The sequence below is a fragment of the Rattus norvegicus genome, chromosome 3, assembly GCF_021556685.1.
Source record: "Rattus norvegicus strain SHRSP/BbbUtx chromosome 3, alternate assembly SHRSP_T2T, whole genome shotgun sequence".
In the NCBI taxonomy this organism is placed as follows: Eukaryota; Metazoa; Chordata; class Mammalia; order Rodentia; family Muridae; genus Rattus; species Rattus norvegicus.
Genome location: NC_141536.1, coordinates 127274062 through 127286512, shown reverse-complemented (window position 1 = coordinate 127286512; position 12451 = coordinate 127274062). Strand labels below are relative to the sequence as shown.

Genomic DNA, 12451 nt, shown 5'->3' with positions numbered 1-12451 from the left:
GTGTGTAGGTGAGTTTCTTCTGCTTTCTTACTTGAAGTAAAACTAAAATAACGTGTGCTACTTTAAAATGGAAAATTCAGTGTAGTTATTATATTCCCAATACGGTAACGATCATTAGGGCCACTTAGTTTTAAAACATTGCCTCACTCTTAAGCGATTTTGCTATTTACATCCTCTTTTTCATCTGTAGATGTATTTAGAGGGGAACGCTGCTGCACCACAAAATAATGCCACTGCCTTCAAATACTTCTCCATGGCGGCCAGCAAGGTATACCCCCAGCCCACTGCCATAATCATGTAAAATAATTGGCTTCCTCTTTCAAACAGACCCAAGAATCAATGCCCAAGAATTGACTTCGAAGTCCTAAGCCCTTATGAGAAGTATGTAAAGTGAGGACAGGACCATTCTAAGGGGTGGGGGAGGGGAAGGCTTTTATGTAGATGTGAGGGAGAGTACAGCTAGAGGTATCTACAAGAGTCCAGAGCAGGGAGAAAAGGTAGTGCCCTAAACACCGCCAACAGACTGAACTGAACCATGAGAGAAGGGTGGGGGCAGTGAGAGAGGGAGGATCAAGAGAGAGAACAAAGAGAAGACCAATAAAGGAAGACAAAAGAGGGCCATGGAGGAAATCAGAGGGTCTTATGGGAATTAGAATCTGGGGGAGGGAAAGCCCGTGAGCTGGAGAAGTCGAGGGCAGGGGTCTCAGTGAGAAAGGCTGAGAGGAGCCAAGACAGCCGCAGAGACTATTTTCGAAGTTTCCAGAGCCTGGGGGCCGGAGTGTGTTTTGGTAACAGTTACTCGCTTGTCAGTTTCTTTTGGATGTCACAGTAACTCTAGAAAGAACCTTTGTGTCTGATGGGAGTATATCATCAGCCGCATTGAGCTTGAGGTGGAGGAAGATGGCCTGTCTCCCGTCTGTTTGGTAAATGAAGAGGCCAGTGATTGGTGCCACCCCTGCTGGAGCCAGCAGGAAGCCAGACAGACGTGCAGCTTCCCTCTGCCATGATGGGCAGATGAAGCCACGACTTGAGAAGAGAAAATAAAGTGGTAGGGGAGGAGAGGACACTTTAATCACTAGCTGCAATAAGTTTAAGACAGATAAGGTCGGTATTCAGGTTTCCAGCACAGTTTATCTAAAGGCTGGAGCCTTGGCAGCCCAGACAGAAGGCGGCCAGGGTGGTACCCAAGGAAGGGAGGTGAAGACGTGACTCTGGCTTGAGAGTCATTCCTACAGCTTACTCCCAGGGTGGCCAAGGATGAATTATGTGACTTTTAATGCCTCGCTTTCCCTATCAGTGAGCTGGGAATATAAGATTTCCTTAATGCTTTAATATTAAGGAAATTTAACACTAAGGCCCTGCCTGGCATATAACAGTCACTGGGAATCAACTGTTGTCTTTTGTACTCTGGATGCGCAGCCAAGGCAGAATGGCTTCCAGCTATGAGGAAATACAGAAAGGGCGACAGTTGTATAGCGTATTCCATATGCATGCATTCCACTGACTACAGTTCCCAAAACTGTGACTAGATACATACAGACGTTTTCTTGCCATTTCTGATTCTCTGAACCGTATAATGACCATGTATGTCACCTTGAGACTGTATTTGTTATATTACATAGAGATGATTTAAAATATAGGAACTATGCATAGGCTATATGCAATGCTATGTGATCAAGGGGGTGAGGTTCATCATGTAAGGACTTTGGTATACTTGGAGGTCCTAAAGCCCGCTCCCTGCACCCCACGCACTGGGGACATGCATGACTTCTGCTGCTGAAATCTTTGCCTTGCTGGGCATGGGAGAACACAGCTTTAGTCCTAGCCCTGAGGAAGCAGAGGCAGGCAGATCACTACGAGCTCGAGTGAGGTCATAGTGGCTACATGATGAGACCCAGACTCAAAGAAAACAAACAAACAAACAAACAAACAAACCCAACAAGAACATATCTTTGCTATAGGCTCAGTGAAGCTGATATTTATCAGGTCAAATACTATAGCATACTATCTTTTCTACACAAGAAATGACCTCATCTGTACTGGCTTATTTAGTGTCAACTTGACACAAGCTAGAGTCATCAGAAAGAAAGAAGCCTCAGTCGAGGAAATGCCTCCATGAGATCCAACTCTAAATTGCCTCCTCAATTAATGATCAGTGGGGGAAGACCCAGTCCATTGTGAGTGGTGCTGTCCCTGGGCTGGCAGTCCTGGGTTCTATAAGAAAGCAAGCTGGGCAAATCAGGGGAAGCAAGCCAGTAAGCAGCCCCCTCCATAGCCTCTGCACCAGCTCCTGCCTCCAGGCTCCCACTCTATTTAAGTTTCTGTCCTGACTTCATTCCATGACGAACATCAATGTGGAAATATAAGCCAAATAACCCCCCTTTTCTCCCCAACTTGCTTTTGGTCATAGTATTTTGTCACAATAGAACCCCAAGCTAAGACATCATCTAACACTCATTAACCTAGTCTAGGAAAATGTCCTGATTAACTCTCTGGCACCCACAGTAGGAAGCATTTTTTTCTGTCATGTGATTTTATTCTGTAAACAGGCAACCAAGATACATTTGGATCAAGAATTGTTTCAATTGTTCTCCAGTTTCACAAGCTGTGCATTGCCGTAGGAGCTGCCTATTTAGAAAGGAAAAACAGCCTGAGGCTAACGAGCTTGTTGTTAAATTACTGAGAGGCTAGTCCTCGGCACCTCTTGCTTGTAATGTGTATGAAATTGTTGCTCAGAGAGACAGTTAAATTAGTCTGGAATACCGTTAAATTAGACAGACAGGGATTGGGGTGAGGTGGGATGAGAAGGAGGTGACAGAGGACAATCTCTTGTAATCTGGCAAATAATGCTGATTTGCTATCCCAAAAGAATAATGCGAGAAATCTGGGTGTGCAGATTAACTCTGCTCCCCAGGTACTTGAGGGTTGTGACTAGCAGTGACCTAGGCTAGTTATATTCTAACCTTAGCTTTTCTTCTTTTTAAAGGAAGTCTGACACTGCACTTAAAACAATTCTCAATGGTGTTGGGTGGGCACAGCCACATACTCCGTGGCCATTGCCTGAACAACTTGATAGATCTCTCATACGCACTTCTGTTTTGCAACTTAAAAATAAAATACTGTTCTTAGGGTTGAACTATAACTTAGCCAGCAGATTGCTTGCCTGGTGTGGTGAACAAAATCATGGGTTTACTCTTTAGCCCTACATAAAGCAAATGGATCCTAGCACTCCATAGGTGGAGGCAGGATCAGGAGCTACATACATAGCAAGTTCAAGGCTAACCTGGGCAGTCTGTCTCCAAAATTGTGTGTGTGTGTGTGTGTGTGTGTGTGTGTGTGTGTGTGTGTGTGTTTGCATGAGCCTGTGCCTGTGCCTGTGTGCGTGTGCATGTGTGTGTATGTTTGCTTTAAATTTTATCAGACCCAGGACATAAAAAAAATAGTTTACATACTCTTTTGTCTTGTTAGCTCACATAGAACACATCAGGCCCAACTCTATCTCCACATACAATTATCACGCTTCCCTTCCTTCCTTTATACCTCGTTCTAAGTCCTTCTCTTTCTAAGCAGGGAACAATCTTCTTTTCCACCACAAAGTTCCCCACATCCTTTGGCTCACAAAATCCCCCTGCCCCAGCCTTTTTGAATTAGCATCTTACCCTCTACTCTGGGGTTCTAGAACTTTTGGCCCCATGGCCTCTTTTCTACTGTCTGAACTCCATATCCCCTCAACCTGAGGAGGACCAGGTCCCATGTTCCTAAAGTTCATTCAACATTAGATAAATGACCATGTGCTCCCTACATTTGTGTCACTTAACTAGTCAATAACATGAAGTCCTAACATGGAAGTTGTATATTGGGAAGTTACCTACACACATGTTTTGTTCATCTGAGAAAGTACTTTTAAAAAGCAGTAAATGTCTCATCAAACCACAGACAGTTGGGTCCTTTTCATGGTTCACTTTGTGGTAGCATGTGAGAGATGTACCTCTCTCAAACTTTGCTATACCATGTTACCATGTGACCCATCCGAGGTAGGAAAAATTAATTTTGGCTTTTCCTTGAAAATGGCAAGAGCTGACTATGCAGAATTACTGTTTTGAGTGGCAACAACTGGAGCAGAGAAGCTAATCTGCTGCTGCTGCCCCTAGACAAGGTAGACACCCTTTGGTTGACCTCACTCTCCTCTACTCTATCACTGGTATAATGGACTTGTCCCAGATAGAACTCAATGACAGATCAAAGTATGATTCCACCCAAATCCAGCTTGTCAAACCAGTGAATTTATTGACATTATAATAGAGCATGAGTAAGGGTGACCTAGAGCCATGGTTCTCAATCTTCCTATCACCTCGCTCCTTTAAGACAGTTCCTCATGTTGTGTTGACCCCCAACTATAAAATTATTTTCATTGTCTACTTCATAACTACAATTTTGATACTGGGATGAGTCATAATATAAATATCCGATATGCAGGATGGTCTTGGGTGACCCTTGTGAAAGTGTTGTTCATGACCCACAGGTGGAGAAACACGGTCTTAGAGGAACACGGGTGACCCCAAAGCAGCCACACCTCTGGAAAGCCTCAGTGCAGCATAGACAATGGCTTCATGATAGTTTCACACTCTACACTCTCCAGTGAGTCCACAAACCACAGGATGGTGTGCTACTGAAGCTGAATTCCATACACTGGGGAGGACGGTATAAATGGAGGAGCTGAGATCTCAGACAGTCTGATGACATCAGTAAGCCAGATTATGAGGGTCTCTTGCTAGAAGCCACAGTCATTCTGATGATAATAATAATGACTGTCACACTCAAAGGATGCCATCCGGTGGCTCCTTCCATCACCAGCACAGAGCATGGGGATGCCAGAGAGGGCAACCCTTGTCTAAAGATTCTAAATATGTGCTCCAGACTTAACACCATTGAGTTGTCCAATAAAAGAAGGAATGTATTTTGCTCTGACTGTTATATCCTCTCCTTTCCTCCCTCCTCTCCTCTCCTCCCCTCCCCTTTCATTTGTTCAACATTTAAATGATGCCACCTAGATAGTAGACATACTAGACTTTGCTACATGCATTGCAGTAAATCTTATTTCCAGAAAAGAGTAGCCATGATTGCTAGAAATCACATGTAGATGTAAGAGAACAGAGAAGACCCAGGTGTACCTTGATTACAGAATGTTTGTGTAGTTCATAGCCTTAGGATTAATGCCTAGCACAAAATAAACACGAAGGCCATTTGTGTCACTTGTTTAATATTGATGGACTACCTCAAGGATTTTTTTATACATCCTTTGAAGTGCACCGGCTCCAAGCTGGCAGTCTTGAGCTGGTATTTGAAATATGCCTTCTCCATTTCTGTGCTTTTCCCTGGTCACGGGGGCATGATCTGGCTGCATGCACAAGAACTAAATTTAGACTGTTAGGAGACACTGGAGAACCTTCTATCAGAATTTAGCTTCCTGAGGAAATTCTGTAAGTCCATAAAACAGATTGACTGACAAATCTGCTGATTGAAAGCCAAGTTGCCAAGCCCTGGCTCCTTACATAGCCACCAGAGGGCAAGACATGATGGGAGTTAAGAAAAAAAGGAACTTTGGTTGGAAAGTCACCAGAGTGTTGTGTGTGTGTGTGTGGGGGGGTATTGTATGTGTATGTATGTGTGTATGTATGTATGCATGTATATGTGTCTATATGTATGTGTGTGTGTGTGTTGTGTGCACATGCACACACACTAACACACATAAAGGTAGAGAACAATTTTCAGGAACCTATGGATTCCATATGTTCCAGGGCTGGAACTCAGGTTGTTCTACTTGCACACCAAACAGTTTTACCCCATGATCCCCCTGGCCTGTGAAGAGGTCATTGAAAGCTCATTCTTCATCCTCGACTAAGACACTAAGTACTGATCTACCAAATCATGCGCTAGCTGAGCATTGCCCTCCCTCTATTGAAAGCACCCCATTTTTAGAGTGTTGAGTATAAATGAGAAAAAGAAATGGTAATTTAACATCAGGTAGATGTTGGTGATATTATGAGCTGTTGAATTTAAATAAATACAGACTACACAACTTAACAAACATAATATAACATATCGAGAAATAGTAATAAATTATTAGCTGTTAACAGTGGTTGGTGAAATCCAATGCCCTGAATTGTTATTTGACCATTGATTTCAACTCCCTTCAGCCAAATTAGGTAACAATTATCTAAACAGACCTTCCCATTCTAGAAAATGCATCCATCCTTTGAGTCTTGGCTCAAAATCAATAGCATAATACTTTGATTCTCCCAAGTTCCTAGCATGAACCAAGCAGTCAAGTATCCCATTTAACTGCTCACCACATTCTCAGCTTAGTTTACTCCAGGATTCATGTAGTAAATTAGACCCACCTAACTGGGCTTGGTGCTGCTGGCTTCTAATCCTAACAGCAGCGGGGAGACTGAGATGGGACTGGGACGCTCAGAGGTTTGAGCTCAGCAGGGGTACTTGGTGAGCCCACTAAAACAAACAAACAAAAATGAGTTAAAAAGGAAGGACAGAACAAGGAAAGAAGGAAGAATGGAGGGAGAGAGGGAGGGAGGGAGGGAGGGAGGGAGGGAGGGAGGGGAAAGAAAGGTGACTCAGTTACCTCTTCCTTCCTCTGCCCAATGCCTCTTATGGAATCACTAGCACAGCAAGCACTAAGGGCTGGATGAGAGACTGAATTAACCATCTGATGCCCATTTCCTTCTTTTCTTTTCTAGTCAGAGGGGGTTATGAAGGTGTGAAAGGGTACTAAACAGGCCAGAATACTTTGCCTTCTGCCTGATTGATGGCCTTGGCCATTTCTTTCTGGGTACATTTGAAATATTTGAAGGTTTTGCAGTAATTTTCCTTATCACCCATGTTTTAAACTCTTCTAGGGCAATGCAATTGGTCTTCATGGACTCGGTCTCCTTTACTTCCATGGAAAAGGTGTTCCTGTGGTGCGTTCAATAAGCTTATCATCCCTTCAACATACTGCCAGCATTTGTGGGGTTAAAGTTAATGGTCATGCATTAATGTATAGGAATTCGTTTTTATTGCTTAGCTAGTCAAACTAGTACATCTGACAGAGAATTAAGTGATTCAGTAAAATCTTTGCCAAAGAAAAAGGAGCAAACCTGTGACAAGAATAGCAAGTGCAGTTGTCTTTGAGACTCGTGGGGTCAAACTAGCTTTCAGAACAGTAGCCCCCTGAGAATTTTATTGGTAGAGAAATTTATCTTCTTAGCTTAATATGTCTTTTGAGTGACCTTCCCCCATCTAACAAAACCAACTATCAATATGGACAAATATAATTTATAGTTGAATAAGATAATTATTTCTTTATAGACTCTAATATAATAATGAAAACGTTTTATTTCCGGTGCTGTTTTAACTAGCCTGTAGGACAATGACTGTACTCTTTAGCTTAAAAGTGGCTGTTATCATGAAGTTGTGTATATAGCTTTGAGTAATACAGTGTGATTATCTTGCAGAATTATGGCGAAGCACTTAAATACTTCCAGAAAGCTGCAGAGAAGGGATGGCCAAACGCACAGTTCCACCTAGGCTTCATGTACTACTGTAGGTACCACAAATATGGCTACCTTATTTAGAATGATGTCTGCATTAGTAAGTCATCTCCTCTCATAACAAACATGAAAGGGTTGATCTGAGTAGCTTGAAAGGACATGGTGGCATCAGTTTAAAAAGAACTTTAAAGAAACCTAAAGACTTGGTAAGGGAATAGGATCAGGATGTCCACCTTTGGCAAGCTTAACTTTGAGGCTCTGGTGGTAGCCAGCATAGACATCCAGAGACACAGGAGAGGACAAAGCCGAGGATACAGACTTGAGACATAAACATATAGGTATAAATTAAAAGTAGTTGAGCTTGCAAATGAAAAGAAAGTGAGGGGGAAAAAGAGATGTGGCTATACTCAAACCTGGTGATCCCTTTTTGGCATCTTGAGAAGCTAAAAAAGAGTGACTATAAAGGAGAAAAGTGGAGAGGAGAGGAGGGGTTGAGAGAGATCCAAAAGGGCGGAAAAGATAGAACTTTTCAGATAGAGTAAATGAATAAGGCCATACACGGTTTTCTGATACTGCAGCACAGAGTCTGGTGATAACAGTAGTAGTGGAGGAGAAGAGGTGAGGGAGGGACACGGAGAAGAGGAAAAGCAAGTGAAAGGGGGAGGGAGAGAAGAGAAGGGAAAGGGGGAATGAGGAGAGGAGGAAGGAGAAGTGATTCGGTATTCTTATTGTCTGGTCAATATGGAGTCTTGACATTATTGTATTTATTGACATGGGTTAGGGTGTGACTACAAGGTGAGGAAGCCAAGAGCCAAAAGGTTATGTCCAAATGTGTACCTATAAGAGAAAGAAGGAGCTGAGGGGAACAAAATCCAAGAAGGAATTGTTATAAAAATAATGAGACATGATTATATTAGAACTTATTAAAGGAGGTTCTGGGGAAAGTCAGTGGCATTAGAGTCCGATTGATTCTGGGTAGGTCGAGGCTTCATGGTCTTAATAGACAAGTGGGATTTCCCATTCTGCAGTACTGGAAAGGGAGGTGACAGATCAGGTACACAAACTTGGGGTAAGGAGGGAGGCGGGGGAGGAAAGACTAGGTGGGGTTGTCCTCAATTATCTCACTGGCAAAAATATTGCCTTCTTGGAGCAATACCAAGGTTGTTAAAGTAAGGGGCCTCAGACACTGATGAACGTTTGCAGTAATTTCTGTATGGGTTGAGGGGAGGGAGTGGTCAGGACAAATCACAGAGATCTGAACGTGCCCTTGCCAAGTCCTTCATACCAGAGGGAGCCAGGGCAACAGCCAGCTCTATCAAGTAGGTCACATCCAGTCAAGAAGTCTGTCGGTGTTTTCACTGTGGTCCAGCAAGAGGGCCTGCTTTTTACTGTTTGTGTTTGACACCTTGTTCTCCTAATTCACTCCCAAGTCTTCAGTGAAGAATCTGTCCGATCCCTCAATAGTACTATCACTACAGAAGAGTACTAGTAGTGGCTTTGCATGTTCCAGCTCATTTTACTCTCTCAACATATGGATGTCCCACAGCGTACAGATGAGCAGGCTGAGTCATATCAAGGCTGCACATCTTATCCAAGACACAGTCAGCTGCGATTCAGTTTCAAGCAATCTGCCTCCAGTCTTTTTGCTCTTTTCAAATTTTTTTTAAATATTTATTGATTTACTCATCTATTTAGACATAGGGTCTCACTATGCAGTCCGAGTCGGCCTTGGACTGACCACCCCCTTTCCGTAGTCTCCAGAGTGCTATGATTACAGCTGTGTGCCACTGTGCCAGGCTAAGCTACTGCTCTTGCTGAATCCCTATGTGGCACTGCTGCTAAAAGCCATGCGACTTTAGAGCTGGAAGGGAATATAAGTCCAATTCAGGGAAAGCCCCCCGCCCCCTCACAAGTGAAGTCCCTAGATGTGGATGACTCAGAAAGAGGGGTAACTGTAGCAAGAGAGCGGAGCCAAGAATCTCTTCTGCTAGGGATCTACTGACTCTGTCTAGCATCAAATGGTTCTCCTTATTCCAATCCTGAGCTTAGACAGAGCTGTTCTTCTTGGCCCTGGGATTTGCCTGCTCTGTGTTTGTGGAGGGTTGAGCCCTACATGTGTCTCGTGCATGCGTGCGTGCGTGCGTGCGTGCGTGCGTGCGTGCATGTGCGTGCATGTGCGTGCATGTGCGTGCATGTGCGTGCATGTGCGTGCATGTGCGTGCATGTGCGTGCATGTGCGTGCATGTGCGTGCATGTGCGTGCATGTGCGTGCATGTGCGCGCGCGCATGCTCATGTGTAACAATAATGGTAAGATCTCAGAGTAGTTCTCATCGTCATGCATTACCTCCCCTCCCATGTCCATGACCAAACAGCCTTTTTTCTTAATTTCCTGAATGGGTAACTCAGCCCCTTCCCCCTAGAGGAGTGACTCTGAAGCAGTTTGTTCACGCTTTGGTGGTCTTTCCCCCATCCTGTTCAGAGTAGTGGGCATCGATGGGACCAGTATATCCATAAAATGTTACTTTTAAAAAACGAGTAGCTCAAAATGATTTTAATTTTCAGCTGGCTCTGGAGTATGGAAGGATTATAAGCTTGCCTTCAAATATTTTTACTTGGCATCTCAGAGTGGGCAGCCTCTCGCCATTTATTATCTAGCCGAGATGTACGCAACTGGCACCGGAGTGCTGAGATCCTGCAGAACGGCCGTGGAGGTAAACGCGGGTGGCTCTTACTGCTCTTCCATTGGTCACACAGAGTAGGTTGGTGCCTTTGTTTTGTAGCCTTTTATGGCAGTTAGCTGTGAACACCACCACTTGACAGGAGGAAAAACAGTAGTGTAACTTAAACTGGGGGAGAGAGGATAGAAATGGCCCCTTCCTTTCTTAAGTTTGCCTTGATTTCAGTCAAGAAGCTCTGTGTCAGCCTTCAAAGGAATTAACAGAGCAATCTGCACTCCTGGTGAGCGGAATTGCTACTTGGGAGATGAAGGCTGGATTTAGCTTAGAAAACATAGCTAAGAAAACAGGGTTCTCAGGTTTTTGATGATTCGGACAACAATTGAGAAAGTGGGCTGGTTCTTTCAGTCCAAGCCAGTAATTTACTTTTTGAAAGAATGCTTTATGACCTTAATGCCCTTCATTGATTTATTAAATACGTCCGCTGCACCAATATAAATACCCCCGCGTTGCAATCTGGTCCCTCTGAAACTCATTTCAAAAGCTGCCAGCTAATAATCTATCTTTAGATTTGTTCCTTTGCCAACTTCGTAATGAATTATGTATGGCTAACCTCTTCTGGTTACATAAGGGCTATTCAGCTAAGATGACATTTGTCCCCATGGAGCTCTGCACACCTCCCTTCCCGTTGTCACCCGTACCCTCCAGCACTGACTTCCCTTCCTTCTCCATGCCACATCTCTGTAGCCTTATCCATGCCCAGCAACAGTGCTTTTAGCAGAATCAAGGAAGCCCTCCAAACTTGATGTCCTTACCCTGTCGAATAGCCTCCAAGCCAGGAAAGTTTATTACACAAACTAAAAGAAGCCTGGGAACTGTTTGCTGAAGACAAAACTACCCTGGGAATCTGTGTGCCTATACACGTTTTAATTCTTCACCCTAAATAACTTTCAAAAATCAGGCAGTTTTAGAAAAAAAGTTCTTGCCTGTTTGGCCAGCAGAAGCTGAAGACTAGGTCCACGTGTGTACGTGGGATAAAGCTAACTAGCCTGTGTGATTTCTCTCCCCGTCTTCAGCTTTATAAAGGAGTCTGTGAACTAGGCCACTGGGCTGAGAAATTCCTGACAGCCTACTTTGCCTATAAGGATGGGGACGTAGATTCTTCTCTAATTCAGTACGCGTTGCTTGCCGAAATGGGATATGAAGTAGCTCAAAGCAATTCAGCATTCATTTTGGAATCCAGTAAGATAAAATCTTTGCAATTCCCCAACCCTCCATATTCATATATGCATACCCCATCCTCGTTTAACCCTTTTTAATGGAATGCCTCCCCCACCCCTTTTCTTTTTCTTTTAGAAAAAGCTAAAATTCTGGGGAAAGAGAAGATGTATCCAATGGCACTTCTGCTATGGAACCGAGCTGCCATTCAAGGTATAAATCGGATGCAACTAGGCATGGAGTGGGCCCTGTCTGTGTCTGTTCATCTGATTTGCTTCCATTGGTTGTTGGCAACAGAGGCAAAGAGGTCAAGGTGTCAAGAAGTGGGCACTTCAAATTATACTACTGTTAGAGGCCAATCCTGAGAATTTGTTTTCTTCATTATTTTCCAAATCCCTTAGTTTAGCAAGCCCTAAGAATTCCTCTGTCTCCATGGTATCAGAACTGCTGTTTGAAACATGATGATGACACTCAAACAGCTTTCTTGGCCTAGCTCTAGTCATTCATTTGCTGGACTGTTTACTGAGCTAATCTAAGATGTGACCTGTGTATGAGAAGGTAGGCAAAATTAATTTCGCACTGACAACATTCGACTTCTCTTCTAAAATGAGCCACCAATGATGACAGCACACTTCAGATCTTTAACCATCAATATGTTGGGATTTTTTAGAAAGCGAGTGTAAATAAGTGGGAAGATCCTTTCTTGGCATTCTCAAGGCCTCTCTACTCACTGGTCTCACATGTGGTAAGGAATGTAAACTGCCGTTGCCTGGAACAGCACTGGCAGGTGGCATTTGAATCACCATGTCCCTTCCAATTTTCCCCCTAAAATTATAGTATTAAAATCAGAGAGATGTTACACAGCTGTCACGGCTGGCATTTGGATGTGTGAGGGACTCTTGCAATAAGAGAGCAATTTTATTTCCAATTAGGTTTCTTGAAATCATCTCCTGTTAAGGCTGAATCATCCCTTTTAACAGGAAGTAATAGGATAAAAAATGATTCTCAGC

The 12451-nt window shown here is 43.5% G+C and overlaps 1 protein-coding gene across 6 annotated transcripts in view; it reads left to right on the top strand.

The window, feature by feature from the left end:
• Positions 1 to 12451, top strand: part of Sel1l2 (SEL1L2 adaptor subunit of SYVN1 ubiquitin ligase) — a 136492-nt gene that overhangs the window by 114691 nt on the left and 9350 nt on the right. For all 6 annotated transcript variants that reach the window (XM_087652195.1, XM_087652194.1, XM_087652197.1 and 3 more), the window contains 6 exon segments: positions 191 to 268; positions 6915 to 6977; positions 7512 to 7599; positions 10111 to 10259; positions 11300 to 11465; positions 11580 to 11654. In XM_087652195.1, the coding sequence (XP_087508321.1) occupies positions 191 to 268; positions 6915 to 6977; positions 7512 to 7599; positions 10111 to 10259; positions 11300 to 11465; positions 11580 to 11654 (619 nt within the window).